Raw genomic sequence first — 25,555 nt, 5'->3', positions numbered from 1 at the left:
TTGACTTCTTCCTTGCCAATCTGGATGCCTTTTATTTCTTTGTGTTGTCTGATTGCTATGGCATGGACTACATAATTTTTTATATAAAACCCTCTTTTTTCAGGGTTAGGCCATCAACTCTTGTTTGTCTTGCTCTGATCATCTGAAAAAAGCTATAAGGAAAATACAATTAGCTTATATGGGTGGGGTAATATCTTGCTGATTATTTGAAATTCTGAGCAGGTTGTACCTGAGGGAGCCACTGTGCACAGACAGCCCTGTCTCATTACCAGAATATGGAGCCATCATAGCCCAAATGCCAAGCTTGGGGAGAAAAGGGGAGGAGAAGTCTGATGCCACTTTGCTGTGGTTCACTTAGCACCTTCTTTCTTTAGACCACATTTGCACTCATCTTTCAGAAAAGAAAAAGTATGGAGAAAATAGTTGTTTATTTTCTCTTGATTCTGACATAAAGCCAACACAATTGTCTTGTCTCTCTAATCACCTTTTGCTAGTGCAGTGAGCGGTGAGGGAGTGTGGTCATACATCGTAGAATGTGACCAAATTCTTAAGTTAACATTCCTGTCAGCTGGCAGATTCAACATTTAGCTGCCTTCCCTGTCTCCCCATCCCTTCACCCTGTTCTGTGTGTTTCATTTAGCCAACCCTTGTCATTCCTAAGATGCTGCTGTTTGCCTTTCCTATTCCTCAAGGAGAATGTTCGTCAAGGACAAGAGTCTTGGTTTTGTTCACAGATAAATTCCCAGTACCTTGAACTGTGCCTGGTGCCTAGTGTACTCTCCCCAGATGGAACCATAAAATAAATCAATCCGTAAAGAGGCAGCTCCGTGGTAAAGAGAAGGCAAATGCAAGGGAGGGGCGAGGAAAGAAAGTTCCTTTTGCCTCCTTCAAATACCTGGGTTCAACAAACTGTTAGAATCCCCATTTCCTCCTTTTCTCTGTAAGTGTAACCGTCAACCCAGCCACTGAGCTAATTTCCCTGCATCTGTTTCTGTGGAGTCTGTAGTTTCTGAGAGTGGAGTTGAGTGTCTCTGTTGCTGACAGGCGCACGGTGGGAGCAGGGCCACTGCTAACCGGTGCTGACATTGCAGCCACGGGGCTGGGCCCAGCGCAGGCTCTGCATTGTTTCCATGCGGTAACTCCAGGGGTAAATGATGTGCCCCCTCAGCAGGAAGAGTTCCAGTGTATATGCCAAGCTGTGCTGAGCTCCACAGCCTCACACCGCCAGCCCTCCCACTTTCTAGTTTATTCTTCCCTCCTATCCACAGCAAAGCAGAAACCTCCTGGCGTTTCTAACATTTCTGGATCTGGTTCGGAATTCTCATGAGGAACGGTCATGCTGAGTATACCTGGTCACTTTATTATAAAGCAAGTCCTCAAATCCTATTAGTAGCACTATATAGGGTGCTAAAAAATTAAAGTTACCACAATACACCCTAAAGCTGTCCTGGAGGCCAGTGCCCCAGACCCAGTTTAGTCCGTACAGACTAATATCTGACTCATTGTCCTGAAATAAGATTTTATGTATTCCTCTACTGCTCTACACTGTTGCCTGTTACCTCCCCCAACAAATCTTAAACTCTCCTGCCAGACCCTCAAGTCTGATCCAAATCTACCTAGATATACTACTTTACTTCTGTGAATTAAGTAGTATATTTACTATATCAGACCTGTCTCTTTTTCTTTCCTACAACAATGATAGCAATAAGTATATTATTAATTATACTTATAACTATTTCTCCTTACCATTTCACTGAGTTTCACTAACAGTCTGAATTCAAGTGAAAAAAAGGAAAGGAATGTAAGACAACAACAATAATTTAATAGCAGCAGCTAATATTTTAGCCAGTCACCATACTAAATGCATTCTCGCTTAATTCTTCAGAGCGACCTTATAAGGAGGGTGCTGTTGTAATCCTCATTCTGTGTGTGGAGAAGCTAAGGTACAAATTCGTTGACAAGCTGGCCCTACAGTTGTACTGCTGTCAAGTGGTAGAGCTAGAATTGAGACTCATTTCTGCTTATCTCCAAAGCCTAACCAGCATGCCATAGTAGGCCCTCAGGTATGCAGGTAACTGAACGCAAGGAGTGACTTACACAGTCATCTGGCTATTGTGGGCTGTCCTTTTTCCACATGTGCCACATGCTCACCAGTGGTCTGTGAGTGGTGGAGAGGCTGGGAGCACTGTGGAGCTGGAACTGCTCAGGGACCTCCCCTCCAGGGCCTGTACTGACTGCCTCATGGCAGACACTCAGAAACGTGGCATGTCCAAGAGGGAAAGGCTCTGAAACAAGCCATCCAGGTGGCATTCTTTGGCTTTTTAACCTTTTTCCTAATGAAGTATTTAGATGTGCAAAAATGAATAAAGAATAATATAACAAACATCCATGCATCCAACCGTCGATTAAAGATCTGTAAAGCTGAGTTGGTTTCTGTAGTCTACCTCCCAAATCCCTTTTGTAAATCTTCTGTTTCTAATGACTTGAAAAAAAAAAAAGAATTCCCTCCTATTTACATATGACAACAATTCCATTATTGTCACCTAAAAAAAAGTAGCAGTAATTCCTTCATGTAATCAAGAAGCTGCTCAATGTTCAAAATTTCCCCACTTGTCTCAGTTTTTTAAACAACTCAAATCAGAAGCCAAGAAAGGGGCACACATTGCATTTTTAGTAAATGTGTTTCTGAAGTGGCTTTTAATTGGTAAGTTCCCTTTCCTTCCTTTTTCATTTTCATTATTTGATTACAGCTTATTTTCTTGAAGAAACTGGCCTTTTCCCTGTAGTTTCCCACACTCTGGATTTTTTAAATGGCTTTTGATGAAACTTCATTGATCTGTTATGAGTTAATTTACCCTTTTAATCCCACAGTCACTACTGGAGGTTCGAAGTTATTCAGCTTCCATAAATAGAAAGGATTCACTGGCCCACAGAATGCTTGGTCTGGCCCGGAGGTCATTTCTGAGGAGTCTTCCAAAATATCCCAGGTGGCAGGGAATAAGATTATCAACCGCAGGACATCCCTATTTAAAAACAGTTTGCCTCAGAACGAATTTTATAACTTCTATTGGCAAAGCATTTTCATGCTCCCTAGAGAGTTAGGGGAGAGAATTAAGGAGTGAGTGAGTCGTCAGGTTTTCTTCTAGACAGTGTTTGTAGCTTTAAGGATTTCTGGGGCTCAGTGCCAACACCTCCTTGGGATATTATTGTCTTATAGTTTAGATCTGCTTATCAGGAAACAGAATCCCTGGAGGGTCAGGTAAGAGGAGAATGCGTTTACATTGAAACCAGACTTTGTTAGTGCCCATCGGGGTCCGTATTCTGGAGCAACTGGCTGGGCTGTGGAGCATACCACTACTACATATGTTTTTCAAACCGGTAGTTTTCAGAATCTGTTCTTTTGACTGCCACTGTCTAGATGTTGCTCAGTGATTATAATATCTGGACCACTAGACAGGAAGAAGTTTAGTTTAGTTTTATTTTATTTTTTGTCTTGCTGCCTTGACCTGCTATTCAACATACGATAGGTCTGTAGGGTAGTGAGTCAGTATTAACATTAAAAAAAAAAGAAAATTGTCAAAGTATGAAGATTTATTTGGATGTGTTTATTTAGTGACCTGAAGATTGTAAGAATAAAGTGTCTCAATGTCAGTATTTTTATCTGGTTTTAAAGCCAAATGGTTTACTAGTCATTAGACCACAAAGCTAATAGAATGAGAAAGACATCTCATAAATTTATTACAACCCTATTTTTATTTTGTGAGGCTGATTATTTTAAGTAAGAGGTTTGTTTTGAAGGCACTGATAACAGTAAATTAATAAAAATCTCCATCTTGAATTTTACCAGTGTGTTCAAATTTTATTCGTATATTCTCCAGGTAGGAGTCAGGCTTGGTCAGTATTCTCTTCTGGTGATTCCAAATGCTTAAAAAAGTAAAATATAATTGATAAGAGTGTTGATCAGAAGTGATTTGCAAATTCATTGATTGTTAATCAATGGAGTGTTAATCAGAGGTGATTTGCTGTTTTATTGAATGTTCTTCCTTACAGTGACAGTTAATAACAATAAGTACTTCATATTCACACCTGATCACAGGTAGCAGAGGCACATACGTGAGATAATGTTTGAAAAGCAGTCTGTAGATGTACTGTCTGTTACTATGTATCGTCAAGCTGTGGTGCCGTGCAGAGGACGGCCAGTATTTTTGGTGAGGCTGGAGCTTAGTGTGCATGGTAGGTGGAGAGTGTCTGGAAATGAGGCCAAACTGTGGGCAGGGACCGGGTCATGAGGAGCTTTGTGCATCTGCAAAGGAGTTTTAGATACTTCCTACAAGTGGTGGATGGGAAGCCTTTGTGGAACTTTAAGCAGTAGAGAATTATGAGATTTTTGTATTTAAAAAGATAATACCAGTTGCAGTGTGGAAAATAGAGACGAGGGAGATGAGGAAAACCCCTTAGGCGGCTCTTGTAGTATTCCCAAAGAAATGATGGTACGAGTCTCGAGTAAGACGGTGGCAATCCCAAATTTGTAAATTTCAAGCCCCGAAGATCTATTTTTAAAAGATTGATGGGTTTGAAGGATTCAACACTAGTGTCAGTGTTTTTTCTGGAAGTACAGATATTTCTTTAGAAGAGTAAATGAACTGATTTCATATCCCTCTTCTATCCCTGGAAGGCATCTGGCAAAGGTTTCCTTGGATCATCTGGAAGGATCTCGTTTGTAAACTGCGGACAGATCCTCATGGGTCTGTTGTGAAGACACAGGTCATTTAGAGTTTAGAGTAGGGGGGATGTCAACTGCTTTGTCCCTGTGACCAGAAACCACAAAGAGTCACATCACTGTCCCTTCCTCTCAGTTTTGAGCAGTTAGCCTCACCTAGAAGCTGCTGCCTCATCCGTAGTGTTCTGCTACAGTCAGTCTGGGAGACGACGCGGCCCTCCTCCTCCTCCTCCATGATCGTCGCCGCCATTCTCATAGCTGTCATTTATGAAATATCTAAGTGCTTACCATTTGCCAGGAAGGGTAGTAAATGTTTCACCTATATGATCAAACTTAATTCTCAAAGCACCCTATTAAGTAAATTACTGTGATTATCTTCAATTTACAGATGAGGAAACTAAAGTTCATAGTGGTTTAATTTGCCCAAAGTCACATAGCTTGACAAATTCTGGCAGAGCCAGAAATTGAACCTATTTCTCTCGGACTTTAAAGTCTGAACTCTTAACTGTTATGAATGTAATTACTACCTAATACAATTTAGTAGCAAATATTATTTGTCTTTTTAAATTTGCTCTTTTCCGTAGCCCTGCCCAGTGAAAGTCCATGTAATCAAACACTGTATTACCTACCCACCATTCACAGCTCTTGGAGGCATAAAACACAGCTGTAGAACATTTTAAAAACATAAGGTACAGGGCAAACTTCGGAGGGGTGGGTGGAGGGGCAGAAGAGAGATGCGATTTAAATTTTAGCTTTTTCAAAGGCAGAATATTCATGTATGCCTTCACTATTTTGCTTGAAGTCTGGCAATTTCTGAAACAGGAGAGACACTCAATTTTAAAAATTGAGATATAACCATAAAATTCACCCCTTTAAACTATACAATTAGATGGATCTTTTTAGTATATTCACAAAGTTGTGTACCCATAGCCACTAATTTCAGAACATTTTTATCACTCTAAAAAGAAACCCTGTGCTCATTAGCAATCATTTCCCATTTCTCCCTCCTGAGACTCATTTTCAAACCTATTCAATATCAGAACAAATCCCAAAGCCATGAAAAAGATTTTGAGACTGTAGCCACAGTCCCCCTCATGTAGATGATAATAATAATAAACACCTGTTTAATGTCTACTATATATAAGGCACTAGTCTAAGTGCTTTACATACATTAACTCATTTAAGTTTCAGTACACCCCTATGAGACAGGTTCTATTACTAAGTTCATGTTACAGATGAGGAAATTAAAGCACAAAGAAGTTAGGTAACTTGCTTCAAATCATATAACTCTAATAAGGTATGGAGCTAGGGTGTAAATCCAGGCAGTCTGGCTGTTCTTAATTAATACACATATCTTAAGCTGATCTTATTTATATTTGAAAATGATATGAAGACCTTGAAAACATTATACTAAGTAAAAGAAGCCAGTCACAAAAGACCAGATTGTGTAACTCTAATTATATGAAATGTCCAGAATAGGCAAATCTAAAGAGACAGAAAATAAATGACTAGTTGCCTAGGGCTGGAGAATGGTGGGGTGCGTGGGGAGCCTGTTGGGGGGAAGTGGGAGGTAACTGCTAATGGGAATGGAGTTTATTTTTGAAATGATAAAAATGTGCTAAAATTTATAGTGATGAAGGTTGCACAACTGTGGGAATACACTGAAAGCCATTGAATTGTGCACTTTAAACGAATGAATTGTATAGTCTGTGATAACAATACATTAAACCTGTTTTTTAAAAGTGACTTGAAAAGCAACAACCAGAATGATTTTCCTTGGAGTATTTTTGTCTTCATCTGAAAAGAAATTATGTGTACACACACACACACACACACACACTGCCTTCCCCTTTTCTCTTTTATTTGGGGGTGCTCAGTCACTTGCAACCGGTTCTAGTTCTAATCATTATACTTACCTACTCATGCATTTCAGGTGCTTCGTAGTACCTAAAAATCAAAGCCCAACCTTTCTAACCTGGAACTGAGGCCTGTGAGGCCCCATACAGACTGTGGGAAAGAGCAGCGTGGTCACTGGGAATGTGAATATATATTTTAACACCTATCTTAAAGTAGATCAGTGTGTTAAGTTGTTTATTCTGCAAATATTTTTGAAGGGCCTGCTATGTACCAGGCAGTGCTCTGGGAGTTTGATATACATCAGTGAATGAAATAGACGAAAGGATCCATACCCTGCAGAGTGTACAGGAGAGAAGGATCAATCATATAGGCTTGTGAGGTATCATTTGCATTGGACCTTAAAAGATAATAGTTTACCCAGATGACAAGAGTTATGTATGTTTAATGGAAGAGTGAGATGCTCAACTGCTCCAGTCAAAACATCTGACATCTATATTGTATCTCTTTTTTTTTTTGGCTGTGCAACAGATAACTTCAGCATCTCAGTGGCTTATCAGCAGGTCCCCAGAGCATGCTCTGCTTCTGGTAGGTTATTAGAGCACAAGGAAGCAGACCAAACTATAAAATATGGTGTAAAACTTCTGCTCATGTCATCTCCATTGACACTCCATTTTGTCAAAGCAAGTCACATGTCCAAACCCAACAGAAATGTGACGGGTAAGTATACTCTGCCCAGAGTGGGAGGCCTGCACAATCACACAGCAAAGGGTATGCATACATAATTCTATCATAAGAAGGTAAAGAATCTTTAATCACAGTTTGATCCATAAGAGTATATATTATAAGCACAAGAAATTGCTGAACTTGGTATGGATATAGATGTGAAAGTCATAGGTGTAGGAATGACTAAAAGTTGTCAGGGTATGTCAAAGATGTTAGAGGATTGGGGACAAATGATGAATTATGGTGCTCCACTGATTCACTGATTCTTGACTTGTTTTAGTTCTGTGTTGCTGGTATGAATTTTAGTACAGTGCACTATAGTGTAAAGACATTAAATATTTCTTTTTTATCTAACTCACATTTTACCTATTCTTAGCTCTCCTTCACCTGGCTGTTGGGAAATTTAATTTGAGGCATCATTGGCCCCCTTTTTCCTTCCTGATATTGTATCAGAGATTCCTGAATCTACATGGTAGCAAATTGGAAGAGGAGCTATCTTTGGGCTACAGTGGCTGCCTCCTAATATTATGGAAAAGACTACCATTCATATGTACAAAATCTTAAGACAGTTTAAAATTTGGAGAGTTAAAGAAAATGTTCTAATATGCGAACCCTAGAAGTTTAATATGAAACACTTACAAATACAAAATGCTATGAAAAGTTTCTGTCCATGATGGAGTAACTGGTGTCAGACTTATACTCTGGTATAAACTGTAAAACTGGGGAAAACATTCACTTCACATTCACCTAACACATTCACTTCAGACCTCAGATAGGACAACTTTAAGAGTGAGGACACTCTACTGCTTTGGTTATGTAACTGTATTCCTATTATGTTAATGTGTGTGTGCAATTTAATTAGTAGTTTAAAACCTATACATGCTTAAGTTACTCTACAAGAAGATATGTCAAAGAAATAATCAATCTTCCCATGTTTTCTTCCATCTGCTACCTTTATAGCTTTTCTTCTTCCTTCCTAATTACAACCCTTAAATAGAATTCGTGCCTCAAATCGAATTTACCGAGTATAATAATTCTTCCAAGTGATAAAGATCCCTCAAGACAAATACTGGGCATAAAAGCCACAGGGCATAAATCTGCAAAGAAGTAAAAAGCTAACTTTTTCAAACAATATTGCCTCTCTCTCACTTACCAACTTTACATTTCCCTGTATGGCCCCGGAAGATGACTGGTTAGCCAGAGACAGGTAAGATTCCTCAAGGGAGGAACAACCTAAGACAGGCACAGTTGCAGGGGGGCCATCAGGTGAGAAATTGGGGATCAACAGAGGTGAGGCTTAGAACCTCACCCCCCCTGTTCTGAGAGAAATCTTCTGCATCCATAGATGTTTTATTGCCCTTGTCTAGCTTGGATTAACACTTAGTCTACAGGCACATATCTGATCATGTACATTTGCTCTCTTACAGCACTAAACTATGTTTTCTACCTTTATCTTGCATCTACCTACCACTTCAGCATTTTATTAAAAATAATAATAATAATAATAAGGGAGAAATGTGGGATTCACATATAAATCAAGTATAAAAAACGAATATTCATATTTGACCTGATTGTTTATAGTTCATAATGCGTGATCAAAACCGAAAGTTTCTGTGATGACTGCCCTTGCACTGTTCACCATGTAAGAACTTATTCACTATGTAAGAATTTGTTCACCATGTAAGAACTTGTTCGTTATGCTTCAGAAGATTGGAGACTGTTGAGAATTAGGCTTGGGGTTGATTAATGATTGTGCATTGAGTCCCCTATACAGAATTTTATTGTTGTTAACAACCATTTGATCAATAAATATGAGAGATGCCCTCTCAAAAAAAAAATGCTAAACAAACAAACAAAAAAGAGGACACTCAGAATAAATGCCATATCTTAAGACTAAGGACAAAATCAAAATAAACACACCCTACCTGGCATAAAAAAAAACATAACAGGATCAGAAGGATCTAATTTCTCATTAAAGGAAGATAACAGAATCCAGAGTGTCTATAACATATTATCCACAATGTTTAGCGTATAATAAAAATTACTAGAATACAAAGAAGTGAAAATATGACATAAGCAAAAATATGACCCATTCTATAGAGAAAAAGATACAACACATACATCATGTGATGGCTCAGATGGTGGCTATAGCATACAAGGTATTTAAAGCAGCTGATGTGAATATGTTCATATATGTATAAGAAGAGATGGGCATAATGAATGAATAGGAGCAAATATCAGCAAAGAAATGGAACTATTAAAAAGATCCAAATGGAAATTCTAGCACTGAAAAGTATAATAGCTGAAATAAAGATTAACTGGATGGACTTAAGAGGAAGAGGATGAGAGGGACACTGCAGAAGAAAGGGGCCAATGAACCGGAAAACATATAAGCAGGAGTTACCCAAACTGAAAAGCAGAGAGAAAAAAGACTGGGGAGAAGAGGATAACAAAGCTGTAGTGACTGTGAGACAGTATCAAGCGGTTTCACATCTAATTTGGGTCTCACAAAGAGAGGCAGAAAGATGAGGAAGGAATAATGATCAAAATCTTCCCAAATTCAGTGAAAAACACCAACCCACAAATCCAAAAACTTCAGTGAACCTCAAGCAGGGTAGATAAGAAGAAAATGACACATACGCACATTATAGTCATCCACTGAAAACCAAAGATAGAAAGAAAAGTCTTAAAAGTAGCCAGAGAAAAAAAGATATACTACATACAAGGTAACAAAGATAGGCATGATAGCTGACTTCTCATCTGAAATAGGCAGAAGACAATGAAACATCTATAAAGTTTGACAGAAGGGAATAAAGCTGTCGATCCAAATACTGTATAGACTAAGCAAAAATATCCCCCAGAAATGAGAGTCAAATAAAACTATTTTCAGATAAATTAAAGCTGATGCAATTTTCTTGACAATAGACTTGTACTAGAAGAAAAACTAAAAATATATTCTTTAGGTTGAAGTGAAATGATACCAGAAGCAAACTCAGGTCTGTAGAAAGGAATGTAGAGCACTAGAAATGATGACTGTCCAGGCAAATGTGAAATACTTTTCTTTTAAAAATTTATTTAAAGGACAATTGATTGTTTATAACAAAAATAGTACTGTATTATGGGGTTTAAAATATATTGCATTAATTGTCTATTGCTGTATAACAAATTATCTCCCAAATTAGTGGCTTAAAGAGATAAACAATTATTATCTTACAGTTGCTGTGGGTTGGGAATTTAGAAGTGGATCAGCTGGGTGGGTCTGGCTCAGCATTTCCCATGAGTCACCATCAAGATATTGGTTGGGGCAGCATTCATCTGAAAGTTTGACTGGGGCTCTAGGATCTTCTTCTAAGATGCTTACTCACATGGGTATTTGCATGAGGCCTCAGTGTTTTACCCTGTTGGGCCTCTCCATAAGGCTTCCTGTTTGTCCTTACCATCCAGTCTTAGATACCACACACTTGCCACTACCACCACATTCTGTAGTTAGAAATGAGTCACTACGTATAGCCAATACTCAAGAGGAAAGGAATTAGGATCCTCCCTTTGAAGGGAGCAGTATCAAAAAATATGTGAAGATACTTTAAAGCTTACTACAAATATAAAGAAGTAATACATATAACAATAACACAAAGGACAGGATGGATTGGTAAATGGGATTATACAGTTTTCTTAGTCACACATGGTATGTAAAGTGGTATAATATTAACTTTAAGTAGACTGTGATAAGTTAAGGATACATTTATAATCCCTAGAACAATCACTTGAAAGTCCAGAGGTATAGCTAAAAAGCCAACAGAAGAAATGAAAAGGAATAATAAAAAATATTTGATTAACTCAAAAGAGGCATGAGAGAATGAACAAACAAATGGGACAAATAGAAAACAGATGTCTAATAAATAATTACATTAATTGTAAATGGTCTAAATATTTTAATTTAAAAATATAAATTATAAGACTTATAATTTAAAAGAGATGTACTTTAGAAGTAAGACAGAGAAAGGCAAATACTGTGTGATCTCATTTATATGTGGATCTAAAAAAAAATCAAATTCATAGAAACAGTAGAATGGTGGCTGCCACAGGGGTAGGTGTTGGGGTGGGAGACATGTTGGTCAAAGAGGATAAACTTCCAGTTATAAAATGAGTAAGTTCTGGGGATCTAATGTACAGCATGGTGGCTACTATAGTTAACAATACCAGAAAATTGCTAAGAGAGCAGATTTTATGTGTTCTCACTGAAGAAACAAATGTAATTATGTGAAGTGGTAAATATGTTAGCTAACTTTATTGTGGTAATCACTTTGCAATATATACATGTCCTGTATTATCACATTATACACCTTCAGCTTATTCAGTGTTAATGTTATATGTATCAACTATATGTTAATGTTATATATATTGATTATATCTCAGTAAAGTTTCAAGGGAGAGGTATATTTTAAAAATAAAGACTTAGATGTGTTGGAAGTAAAAAAACATAATAGAAAAAGATATACCGTATGAACAGTCAGCATAAAAGTTGGCATGACTATATTAATGTCAGAGAGTACATGTCAAGGAATGTTAACAGAGGAGAAAGAGGGCCATTTTATTATCATAAAAAGGTCAATTCATCAGGATGACACAAAAATTCTTAGTGTGCATTTACCTAATAATAGAGCTTCCAAGTGCATCAAGTAAAACTGACAGAACTAAAGAGAAAAACAAATCCCAAGAAGAGTTAGATTTAACAACCCCCTTTCTCATTATTTATTATAGGCAAATAGATAAAAATCAGCAAAGATATATATGATCTGAATGAGGCTATCAATTGCCTTAACCTAGCTGACATTTAAAGAACATTATTCTCAACAACTGCATAATTTATATTTTTTTCAAGTGCACATACAGCACTCACTGAGATAGACCATAGGCTGGATCATAAAACATCTCAATTTAGAATAATTAGATTAATACAAAGTGTTTTCTGACTACAACAGAGTTAAACTGGAAATTAATAACAGAAAGATCTCTGGATATTTGGAAAATTTGGAAATATTGGAAACTAAATAACACACTTCTAAACAACCCAGTGTTTAAAGAATAAATCATATGGGAAACTAGAAAATATTTTTAGTTGAATGAAAGTGAAAGCACTGTATCAAAATCTGTGGAATAAAGCTAGAACAGTGTCAAGAGGGATATTCATAGTTTTAGATGCTTATAAGTAATAATATATTATATGTAATATGCTTATATTTTAGATGCTTGTATAATAATTATGTACATTATTAGTAGTGAAGAAGAGTTTATAATCTGCTACTAAGCTTTTACAGGAATGAGAAAAATTAATTAAGCCTAAAGTTGAAGGAGACCAATAAAAAAGATAATAGAAGAAGAAATTAGTGAAATAGAAAACAAACAATGGAGACATTTAGTAAAACCTAATTTGGTTCTTTGGAAAGATCAACAAAATTGATAAATCCCTAGCAAAACTAAGAAAAAAGGAGAAGAAACACAAATTTCCAGTATCTAAAAGATTAATAAAAAAACATTATAAATAACTTCATGCCAGCAAATTTGATAGTTTGGATTAGTGGACAGATGTCTTGAAAAACATAATTTATAAACACTGAGACAAGAAGAAATGGAAAATGTGGAGAGCCCTGTATCTGATAGAAGTATTGAATATTTAATTAAGAACCTTTCCTTAAAGTTCTCTGGACCTAGATTATGTTATTGATGAATTCTATCAAATATTTAAGGATGAAATAATACCAATCTTACGCAGAAAATAGAGGAGGAAGGAACACTTTCCAGTTCTTTATGTAGCTAGCCCAACCCTTATACACAAATCTTACAAGGATATTTGAAGAAGAGAAGATTGCAGACTAATATCTCTTGGGAACAAAGGTGTAAAATCAACAGAATAGTAACAAATTGAAATTTGCACAACATAAAAAGAATAATACATAATAAACAAATAGGGTTTATTCCAGGAGTGAAAAGTTGATTTAACATTTGTAAATCAATGTAATTTGCCACATTAACAGAATAAAGGAGAAAAACATGATCATCTCAGTAGATGTAGAAAAACCATTTGATAAAATTCAATTCCTATTCATGATTTGAAAAAAAACACAGCAAAACATGCAGGACTGGTACATATCCTTAACTATGCCTGCCATTTAGCAGGAATCACAATAATCAGACACACTAGCTGCCTAGATGGTCCAGCAAAAGACCCCATGTAGGCTCAGGACATAATTGGCCTGTGATTATAAGAATTTGCTATTAGGGAATTAGTATTCTAGCTTGTATCAACTACCAGACACTACTCTTAGTTATGTAGCAATTTTGTAATCTTATTATTAAATATCATGTTTGTTTTCTATCCTGGAAGTCTGTAATAGAAATCAAATCTCCTACCTGTTTCTTTCTCCTTTTATCTTATTCCAATTACTATTTGTAATGTTTCACTCCCAGGTTCAAAGTTTCCATATAGATACATTATTTTCTTAACATATCATATTATTGCACCCCCTCTCCTGTCAGCAATCTCTCTTATATGAGACAAACCTTTCCATTGTTGAGTTTCAGGTTTGATCATCCTGATTTAGGACTTCATTGACACCATCTAAGGAATCAGCCATTTGTTGGGTTTGCTGAATTTTGGCATAACTCTCTGGTTCATCTTGAATAGAAACTGCCAGACATTTCCATACATACATTTTCCTCAAGTATAGTGGCTCTAATTTCTATCAAAGGCAAGTGTTAGATTTCATTATTTGTTGATACAAAGCTGCCGGTCCCCGTTTTCCATGTTGCTTGGATGTTGGTGCTCCTTAAAATGATCTATGTTACCCACCCTGAGAATGGTGGGTATTTTCAGCTATTTTTAACTCCAGTTGGACAGTTTTTTCCTTCCTATTTATCTTTCATTTTCAGAATTCCTTTCCTGATTTTTTCTCCCAAAATATCAGGACTATTATTTATACTTTAAAATAGGCTGAAGGGTAGAAAAACTCATGTATTTTTAAATCTTCTTTAGCAGAAAAACTAGCTTGTATTTGAAACAGAAAAGGAGGAGAAACAAGATGCCTGCTTATAGATCTCTGTCATATTTGTCCTCAGAGCTTGGAACACTGGGTTAATACATTTTCTTGGTGTCTCCTGGAAACTGTCCTAAAAACTGCCTGTTTTCACATACTGTGCTCCTTGTTATTTGCAGCCTCACCGTAAAGTTTTGTTTTATAGTTTCCCCTTAACTTAATTGAGATTCATACATGATTTAAGAAATGTGTACCTGAGAGAGTTCTTAAGGAATTCCTAGTTTCCTTATTTGAAAATGTTTCTTTACTGTAAGTTTCTTCAAATTGAAATATTAATTAATTAATCTTGGGATCTTCCTTTTGTCAAAAAGACAAAGGTGACATAGAGATCTATAAGCAAATTTTTTTTAAGTAGCTTAAAAGGAGAAAGACATCAGCTTAATGTAGAGGATGGGGAACAACTATACTCTAAGAGTCAATCTTGAAGGGTCATTAGCTTAAATTCTGGTTTAAGGTGCAAAAAACATTATAGGACTGTTCAGGTGTTTTAAATGAGAGTTGTTCAGTTTAAATCCTGAAATGGGCTGAAGGGCCCGTCCATGATTGGCAGAAACTCAGGTGTATATTCTCTTCCATCTGTTGAGGTTGCACCTTCCAACTCGAAATAAGCAAGATGTGAGAAAGATTGTAAAATGGTTTATGATAGTAGATTGCTTTTCTCTTCTACCCTCCTCTCGCTGATCATACTACCAAAGTCAGAACAGGCTTTTCATTTTTCTTACAGTCCAACATTCCATAACATGTTTAACCAAAGTACATGCTGTGAGTCAGAGGTGTGCAGTGGGCAGGCAGAAGGGGCTGTAGGAGGACAGATGGGCCCGGGCGGGCTGCTCAGCCTCATGGAGGACGCCGTGGTGAAGATGGCCTCTGCTTTTCCCTGCATCCGTCTAGTTCTCTGCAATCACCTGGCCAGTGACTGCTGACCTTCTGTCCAAACTGAAGTCCAGTGGCATAAACCAGAGGAGGAAGTACTGTTTTCCTAGCTTCTCTCATTTCCTTCCTGAACCAGATTTAGACTATTTTCTGACACCTCTTATCCTTTCACACAAAGGGAGGAGACTATTCTTCTTTGCCCTATATTGTCAAACATAAGAGAACTATGCAGCTGCTTTTGAAGTTAAATATTACTTCTCATTGCTACAACTTGAAATTTTAAAAATAGATTCTCATTCTCAAAGGTGATGTTTTCTGGAGAGTTTAGTTCCAGGATGTAAAGAAATTTCCAGATGCTCACAGAAGCATATTCTTTTGAAGGACCCTATGCTGGAGAGTCCCTACAAAGAGGACTCTATTCCCCAGCTCGTCTCAGGTGGGCTCCAGCACTCCCCCTTTGTAGGAACAAACAAGAAAGGAGAAAGCATCTGTTGTCTTTCAGTTGAGGAAACACCTTCAGAAATTTTGTTCTGGGATCCCACAATTTAGACTTTTGCTATGACTTGGGATGTATTAGGAAGGATGTAGAAGGTGTCACTAGTGCTTTCTAAAAGATATATTTTCAAAACTCTCCCACAAGTATCTCCAAAATACTTTCCTAGGTGTAAAATAGATTGCTAAGAATTTTGAAATAAAAATTTAGGGTCTGGGTCCTATGCACCAAATCCTTCAAAAGTGGGCCTAATTTTTTAATGGAGGAATCTGGACATCAATATTTTTCTGAATATTTTTAAAGCCTTCAAAATTTGTATCTCTGCCTCATCTCTAACCTGGATTTAGCAGGGTAGATTTAGAAAGCTAATTTTCTAGTTTTCTATGTTCTCTGGCCCCATTTCTTTCATGCATAGTTCTCATGAATCCTAAAACCCCCTCTGGGCATTTATCCATCAGGGGCCCAGCAGAATACAGAAAGTATGATCAAACTGGGTAATTTGAGGAGGTCCTACGTAGAATGGAATAGACAGGATCAGGGAAAATAACAAAGAATTGAACTGTGCTCCAGGGCTGGCCAGAGAGCCATGCCGGGCCTGACGGGGCCGAGAACTGGGTGGTTACCTGACTGTGTAGAAGGGGTTTCTGAAGGTATCTGTGCCCTTCGGTAGACCACAGCTGACTCACAGCCCAGCAGGGAAGGAGCAGGGGGAATCAGTACCCCCGCTGTACTGTCCCTTTCCCATCAGACCTCCTGCCAGGGCTACCCACTGGCAAACCCAGCTGGAAGTCAGTGGTACGGAGCACCTTGATGTAGTTGCTGTGGGTCAGCCGTGAGGTGTGCAGGGCAGAGTGGAGAAGGGTGCAAGACAGACTAGTGCCCAGCACCTGCTGCTTGTTCAGTGTCCTCAGTGTGTTCCAGGTTCAGTCTTTCCTCAGAAGGCTGCATTGGGAATCACTTAAGCTGTGTGATCAGTTATCTGTCAGCGTGAAAGCTCACTGTTTGTGATCTCAGGAGATTTTTTTGTACAATATGTCCAGACTTGTAGCTATGTCTCTTATTAAAAATTACTGAAGTTTCCCAGGCCTTCTTTTACTTTCTCTCACACTTTCTGACATACATTATAAAAAGTCTTTTTTATTGTGGTAAATGTATATGACATAAAATTTACCAATTCAACCATTTTACAGCTCTGTGGCCTTAAAGTCCACAAAGTACCATCACAGTGTTGTGCATCTGTCACCACCATCCATCTCCAGAACATTTTCCTCTTCCCAAACTGAAACTATACCTACTTCCCCCTGCCCCCAGCCCCTGGTAACCCCCAGTCTACTCTGTTTCTTTGTCTACTCTTGGTACATCTTATAAGTGAAATCACACAGTATTTGACTCTTTGTGATTTGGCTTAATGCCCTCAAGGTCCATCCCTGCCTGTGTGTTACAGCACATGTCAGAATGTCCTTCCTTTTTTCAGTGGAATAACATTCCACTGCCTGTATATACCGCACTTTATTCATCTGTAGATGGTCATTTGGGTTGTCAGAGTATTATTTTATTTCTGATTTTCATCAGAATGTTATGTTTTCGTCCTTCACTCTCATGGTTTTAACTTTTACATTTTGAATCTGATGTCTGAGAAATCTGCAAGATGATATAGGTAAGAGCAAAGGCTGTGCATCAGCTGTGTTCTACAAAGGGCATGGCTACCTTCAGAAACCCCTTCTGAACAGCTCTTTCTCTCAAGTCAGCTATCCACCCCGTTCTCTGCCCCTTCAGGCCTGGCATGGCTCTCCGGCCAGCCCTGGAGCACAATTCAATCCTTTATTTTCCCTGATCCTGTCTATTCTATTCTATGTAGAACCTCCTCAAATTACCCAGTTTGATCATGCCTTCTGTATTCTGCTGGGCCCCTGAAGGACATATGACTAGAGGGGTTTTTAGGATTTATGAGAACTACGCATGAAATAAATGGGGCCAGTGAATATAGAAAACTAGAAAATTAGCTTCCTAAATCTACCCTGCTAAATCCAGGTTAGAACTAAGAGACAGAGATACAAATTTTGAAGGCTTTAAAAATATTTAGAAAATATTGATGTCTGGATTCCTCCACTAAAAAATTAGCACGACTTTTGAAGGATTTGGTGCATAGGGACAGGAGCTGAGACCTGAAAGGTGGAAGTGGACTTGATTAGGAGAGGTGGGCATCATTTGGAGAAGTAAAGTGTGGGGAGTCTTTAAATATGTGGAAAAACAGGGGAACTCACCATGGATAAAAGCAGCAGCATGTAAACAAATGAGCAAGGTCTGGGCAGAAAGTGCTTTCTGGGAGCAGAGAGCGTTTTGATTGGACAGCACAGAGGACCGCTGATGAATAAGTGCAGTGAGATGAGGTTAAAAAAAAATCTAAGTTTGACCCAAGAAAGTGCTTTGGCCAAATGAGTTTAGAAAAGCTGAATTTAAAAGGGTTCTTGGTTGGATTATCTCAATCTTTAACATGCTGGTGTTTTTTATGCCCCTCCAAGAGGGAAATATGGTCCTAATCTTCCCCAAGGTTATAACTATGGAGCCCTTGCATTTGAGAACTGATTAGTGTCCTCAGAACATATTTTGGGAAAATGGTGGAGACTAGGCTAAGCTTCTTGGGAGCAGAAACTATGGCTTATCTTCCACACACTATCTTGAATGTTCCTTGATCTATCATGGGAGTAAAACTGGATTAAAAGGTAGCTGCCAAGGGAATTAGTCCACAGAAAGTGTTAAATATCCTAGAGGCACCAAAAATAATTACTTTAGATTTAAGAATCTCTCCCTCTGTCTTGGTCAGGTTATCTGCAGGGTATTATTTTTTCCTAGGTAAGGTAGATACTTTCTCATAGGAGTTGAATTGCTTAGGCCAATAGAAGAGAGTTTCATGCTCCTGTCAGGAAAAGAGAATAAATATTTAAAGAATACTGGGCCAAAGGGTCATCACAGGATCAGCCTGCCCAGTAGAGCTGACTTTTTAGCCTGCATGGGAATTTGATTGACTCCATTAAGCTTAATAAATATTTGTTGAATATTTATAAGATTTATAAGATTGTAAATATTCAGTTTATAAGATTAGACAGGTTCACTGAAAGATTAATGTGGAAAAAAGAATTGTATCTATGGCCAAGAAAAGAGGAAAATGGTACTTAGAAAAAAAACTGTAAATAATGAACTCTAGTTAAGATATATATGCTGAAGTGAAGTGCTGGTGGAAAATATCTGTGATTTATTTTGAAATGCATTAGAAATAAAAATATTTTCGATATATCAAAATCAAAATAGTTGGTAAGTGGATAAGGAGATGGTATGTGATGAAGTAGGTGCAGTAAGATGTTAGTGGTAGGATCTAGGTGGTGGGTACAAAATTCTTTCAATTTTGCTGTTTGAACATTTTCACAATAAAATGTGGAGAACCAAAATGAGGCAAATGGAAGTCTAGAAGATTTTGAAGAAAGAACCAGTAAGATTTAAGAGAAGTGATGTTTATAATAAAAAGAAAATGGGCATTGGGGGCAAACAGAACTGGATTTTAGCTAGTTATTTATTAGCAAGCTAACTGTACTGCTCGGTGGTGGCCCTGGGACTTGAACCCTGGGTGTCCTGGCTCTATAGCCTTGCTGTCTAGCTTGCATTGTGGGACAGTTCAAGTTCTTAGCTCATTTGTTGTCATCAGTGTACCATTGGCTATAGAGGACGGAGGAGAAATCTAAGAAAACGTTTGATCTAGAAGATTTATATGACACTGTTACACACACTGAAGGGTAAAAGCTACTTGTGAAAAAGATGGTTAATTTAGTTTTGGATGAGTAGAAGTAGAGATTTCGGTATGAACTCTTCTATATATTTCATAAAGATCAGTAAAGCATTTGCTCACTAAAAACTGTGAGAGCGATTTAGGTGTCAAACACTGCTTGAGACCAGCAAACAAAACCAACAAAACTCTCTTCCCTCACTGGGTTCTCGGTTCTAAAAAGGTTTGAAGGACTAAGGAGCTGTGTATCTCAAATGCAGATTGACTCCCCAGAGGGAACCCCAGGGGACACCAGCAAGAGAAGAAGGTGGTGTTTTCACAGAAGAATTTTCTGATGTCCCTGACATCATGCCACACAGGCAGTTATTTCCTCTTCCCTCTCTCAAGCCCATCTGTGTTCTGATTTCCTCTGCAGCTCTTTTTACTTCCATCTGGAGTTGGTGGAGCAGTTTCTCTAAGCTATTTATGATTAAGTTTCAAAATATAAATTCAGGCCTCTAAAATGGCCCAGAAAGAAACAATAATAGTTGTTTTCATAGTGTATGCAGAGCAGAGAAGACTGAGATGAACTTCATGGTATTCCACGTGCAGCAGAGGACATTGAGCTCCCCTTTCTGGTCTCACACATGAATTCTGTAATCCAGCCAGGCTCTGACTTCAGCACCCCGCAGGGTGTGTATTCCTCAGGGATTACGCACTCTTCCAGTGGGGGAGGAGGTCAGCCAGTAAAAGTATTTACTGAGGCAGCCCCTCCTCCGCTTCTGAGTCATTTTCTGGTAGAGCAGAAAGGTTTTTGGGGAGAAGCTTTAACTCTTTCAGATCCCAGAGGTTACTCCTCAGTGTAATAGGGCAGCTCCCGACATCCTATGGGGCCCATGTTATTTCTTTACTTGATATTTTAGGTAATGAGGTACATATTTAGTCTGATAGTGAGATGGAACTTGAAAAAATGTAGTAGAAAGAGGAAAACAAGGGAGTTGCAAATGATTATGTTTGTTTAAAGAAAGATATTTATGACACCATCCTTATGCGGAAATCTGACATCTGGCAACCTCAGCTCTCTGGAAGACAGCCAGAAAAAAAGAAAGGGGCCTCAGAGCACATTAAAAAAATAACTGTTGAAAAACTCTAACACATGTACTTTACCACCACTGAAGAGTTTGTTAGCCTCTCATTTAAAGCTTGTTTACTTTTTGTTGGGGAACTTTTAATAAATTTGGTGGTATGTGGGTGGTCCCCTGCTCCCCAGCAGATTATAAACAATAATCTAGAAAGAGGGTAGAAAAGTTAACAGAGAGATAAACTGATAGCAGAGGGAAGAATGACATCAAAAGAGAAAAGCCTGAAAGTTATACAGTACTGGCATTATATATTACACACATCCAGTAATGTATGGTGTTCACAATGAACTCACATCCATCAGCCAAAGAGTAAATCATGTCCCCTCTCTTCTGTTGAGGAAGGCAGGGAGGTATAAAATGTATCTATTTTTAAAACATGGTCAAAGTTTTAACTGAGTTTTGATATGTTGAAAGGGCAAACTCCGTAGTGTTTATATACTTGAAATAGCACATCCTCTGTTGGTGCTGTATCAGTGACTAAGATTTGAGTTTGTAGCTGATTATGGCAATGATACTTGGTAATAACTGCTAACATTTATTGAGCACCTCCTGTACCAGTAGCATACTGGTTAAGGCTTTGGAGACAGACAGATCTGGGTTCCCATTTCATCTCTGACTTACTGTGTGACCTTGGCAGATTATATCATGTCTCTGAGTTTGCATCCTCATCTGCAAAATGGGAACAATACTGTATGATAGAGTTGTTGTAAGGACTCAGTGAGGGAAGTACATGGAGCAAGGCTTGGCATATAGTAAGTGATCAGTAACTCTTAGGGATTATGCTTATTTTCATATTATCATCACCCTCTTGATGATTATTACGAGAGTGTGATTATCTCCGTTTTTCTGAACCAGGAACCTGGAGCCCAGAGAGATTAATATGTCTAAGGTGAAACAGCTCAACATTGGAGCTGGGATTTTAACCTTGGCCTATAACTCCAGAAGCCCAGTACTCCGCATTCCATTATGCTGCCTCCTTAGCATGTGACTATAATTAGTTTTTTAATACTTAAAGAAAATACAAGGTAGGAGAGGGCAGAGGATGTGGGGAACATTACTAGCCACTTCTCTTGCTTACTGTGGACCTAAGGCATATCATCTCACTATAGAAAAAAGTTCTAGTAACACAATGATAAGCTCCTTTTATGCAACAGTACAAATTAAATATGAAATGTGTAATTGTGTTACATGATTCATTAATATTTTATAGGCACTTAGCATTAATATACTGAACTGTTATATGCCTAACAGGTTTATCTATACCACTGTTTTCTCAGATTAAAAATTTACAGAGCTGTAACTATTTTCTTTTTTTTGTAATGAGGCACTTAAATATGTGAGATGAAAGTTAGAATCTTCATCTCTATCAACACCAAATGAATACTTGAGGCAAATAAAGAAAAACAGGGAGAAAGGTAGCTAACCCTGTCTGGTCGTTTACAAGGTGGGCATATGCACTCTGTTTATTTCCTCCATTTCTGTTGCCTAAACATGCACCTAGGCTCCTGGCAACACAGGTCAAGGTGACAGACACAACCTTATTCCAACACAGGCACTGTGACAGTGCAGAGATGCCTTGCAGGGCTGGGCCGTAGGTGTCTTTGAACTGAAAACACATTCTTGATCCGGTATTGTGTACGAAATCTTGTCTGCAGGCGCCATCTATGTAGCCCTTTCTTGTTCTTTTGATTCCTTTTTACTTTTCAGTACGTTTTAAATCTCTTCCCTTGAGGTTTGGTCCTGCTGCTGTTTTTCAGGTTGCGGTTCCTTTTTTGCAGACACCATCTCCGTAGGCAGGAGCCAGAGCGCCCCCTCAGTCTGAATCCTGGCCCTGCAGCTGTGAGCTCTGTAATCCTGGACAAATCAAGTTTTCCAACCTGTTTCTCACTTGCCAAATCTCAATATCCTATTCTTTAAGGTGGTTATGGGGAATAAATGAAATGCATATTTAAGATTCTTACTTTTTAAATACTATATATTTTAAAAGTATGATATTGCCTGGTACTTTAAAAGCATTAATTTCCTTATTGCCCTCTTCGGGTATATTGAAAAGCCACGTTTCCCAGCTTGCATCTTCTCTATCACTCACAGATATAGGCCACTCTTTTTTTTTTTTCCAACTCCAAAATGGCTTTGAGAATCAAATGAAAAACGTATGAGGAAGTTACTATTTTTAAAGAAATAAGTGAGACAGTACTTTGTTTTTTTAAAGTGTGAAACACAAACTTATTTGCTTAGCTTTGACTTTCTAAGTATCTTTATATCTTAAGTTTTATCATTTTCAAGATACAAATCTGTATTACAATGTGTGACGTATTTATGATTTGTGGTTTCTTCCCACCTTTCTTTCCAGGTTAAAAGACATGGAGGCTGGTTCAGTGGTTCGAGCCATCTTTGACTTCTGCCCTAGTGTGTCGGAAGAACTGCCACTCTTTGTGGGGGATGTTATTGAGGTGTTAGCCGTGGTGGATGAATTTTGGCTGCTGGGAAAAAAGGAGGATGTGACAGGTAAGCTCATAATTCATGTACAAAATGGATCCTCCCTTCTTTCCACATGGAAAGTAAAGGTTAAGTGGGCTGCCGAAGTCAACAGGCTTCAGAACACTTTTGTATTTTCCCTATGTATTCAGACTGTACAGCGAGCAGAGAATGTCTGTTATCATTCCATCTCTCCTTGGGTCCTCCAAAAGGTTAAAATGGTTCAGTGTCAGCTGTCCCCAGCCTAGTTTTTATTCACGTCTTTCCCTTCCATTCCTAAGTCTTTGGTCTTTATCCTTTGTATTCAGCACCATTGTTTCTCTTCTGAAAATACATATTGCTCCTCTCTTCAGACTCCTGTTGTTTGCCACTGCTTTTCACTGCCGGCTTTTATCTCTGATTTATGGAACATAAGGTGCTCTTCACCTTGTTTTCTCTGGCTGTTTCTTCTTTTAACATTTCCCACCCTTTCTTTCATTCTTTTCAAGGGAGCATGGTGCATCCGGTCCCCTCCTTCCTAGATCCATGGCTGGCCTAAATTTATTAAAGCTGCCCTCTCCTCAGATGCACCTATCTCCCATTTTCCGTGCACCCAGTGTCTTTCTTTCTATTCTTTAAAATATACATTAGCACCATTTTTTTCATTAATTATCTTACAGGAAGGTGGATGTTTTCTTCAAACACTGTGTACCTATGTTAAGTCCATTCCTTAACTTACATTTATTTATGTAAGTCTGGGCTGGAGTATGTTATACAGTCTCCAGAACAGACTCTTTTGACACTTAACCCACATTTAGGAGATAATAAATTATTCCCTGGGAGAAATGATATCTCAGGTGAGACAAAAATGATGAGTAGGAGTTAGCAAAGCAAAAGAGATAGGCAAAGAGAATGGCTTATTCAAAGGCCCTGGAATGAGAGAGAAAAAAACATGGAGGGACTGGGAAAAGCTCAGTATGGTGTGAAGTATGAGTGGCTGAGAAGGGGGAGACTGGGCTGGAGAGATGAGCAGAAGCCAGATCAGAGGACAGAGTGTAACATGGTGAGGAGTAATGGAAATGGGATACCACCCAAGTGCTGTCAGTAAGGTCAGGTTTGTGTTTTAGAAAGCTCACTGCTGCAGATTGGGAGATGATAGGAAGGGAGAAACCAAAGGCAGGGAGGCAGAACGGGAGGGTGCTGCAGCGACTCGGGTGAGAGACGCTGATGGCCCACACAGGGGTGGTGGGTGTGGAGATAAGTGGACAGATGCAAGAGCTGTTTAGAAGGTAGAAGCAATTAACCTTTCTGATGCTTTCCAGCCGACAGGCCCTGTCTGTCTACTGCTGCCTATTAAAACTCTACCCAACTTCAGAGTCAAATGCAATCTTTTCATAAAATTTTTCTATTCTTCCTGATCCATTTCTACCTTTTCTGAACTTCCATAGCACTTTGCATACCTGTGTTGTAACACTGGATTTCAGAATTGAATTATTGTTTATGCTGAATCAGATTTTCTGTCTGAACTAAATTATAAGGCCTTTGAGGGCCAAGACTGCTTTATGCGTTTTTCCCTCTGCGGCATGCCTTGCATAGAGTAGCACCCAATAAATGCTTACTGGATTGAATTACATTCTCTGTGTTCTGCATGCATCTAATTTTGCATACTGTACTTTTTCTAAAATAGATTCTCCAATTATGAGTATTCAGTGAGTTTTCAGTTCAGGGTCTATAAATGGGCTCAGAAAAAAAGCTTTTATCCTGGTACACAGAAAAAGAAATTTCAGTATTGAAAATGTTTGCGTTCATTTTCAGGACAGTTCCCCAGCAGTTTTGTGGAAATTGTGACCATTCCCAGTCTAAAAGAGGGAGAGAGGCTGTTTGTCTGTATCTGTGAATTTACATCCCAAGAACTGAACAGTCTTCCCCTCCATCGAGGTAAGTCGATCATCCAAGAGTAGACTGTTTAAAATAAGATTGGCGGAGTCAGCCCATTTTGACTAGATCTTTTATTGAATTTTGGTAGGTGACTAACCTCTAGAGAGTGTTTAGAAATAAATACTAAGATAGTGCTAATAATGCTAATAATACTAAAATACTAATAATACTACTTTATATTTGAATAGCATTTTAATTTTCACAGTACTTTACTTTCTCATATATACATTCTCATTTGGTTTACACAGACCTGGGAGGCAGCAAAATGAGTGTGATTAACTGCATTTAATAAAAAATGAAAATGAGATTCCAAGAATGTTAACTGTAGATGAGAGGTTTGGGCCTCAGAAGGGGAAAGTCATGTCACTTGATTATAAGTCCAATATTCTCTTTCCACTGTTTCACACTGTAACCATACTTCAGACTACATTTATCTTTCTTTCCCATAAAAACTGATATCACTTTGCTAACAACATTACTGTTTCTAAATGCATAATATTA

The 25,555-nt window shown here is 38.2% G+C and overlaps 1 protein-coding gene across 3 annotated transcripts in view; it reads left to right on the top strand.

Moving 5' to 3' along the window:
* Nucleotides 1–25,555, top strand: part of DNMBP (dynamin binding protein) — a 96,004-nt gene that overhangs the window by 10,191 nt on the left and 60,258 nt on the right. For all 3 annotated transcript variants that reach the window (XM_057506213.1, XM_036899071.2, XM_036899070.2), the window contains exons 2-3: nucleotides 23,013–23,167; nucleotides 24,932–25,054. In XM_057506213.1, coding sequence (XP_057362196.1) covers nucleotides 23,023–23,167; nucleotides 24,932–25,054 — 268 coding nt within the window. In that variant the 5' untranslated portion in view covers nucleotides 23,013–23,022. The remainder of the gene's footprint in view (nucleotides 1–23,012; nucleotides 23,168–24,931; nucleotides 25,055–25,555) is intronic.

This window comes from Manis pentadactyla, chromosome 8 (genome assembly GCF_030020395.1).
Source record: "Manis pentadactyla isolate mManPen7 chromosome 8, mManPen7.hap1, whole genome shotgun sequence".
NCBI classification, from domain to species: domain Eukaryota; kingdom Metazoa; phylum Chordata; class Mammalia; order Pholidota; family Manidae; genus Manis; species Manis pentadactyla.
The sequence above is the reverse complement of the archived record's forward strand: the minus strand, read 5'-3'. Positions and strand labels throughout refer to the sequence as shown.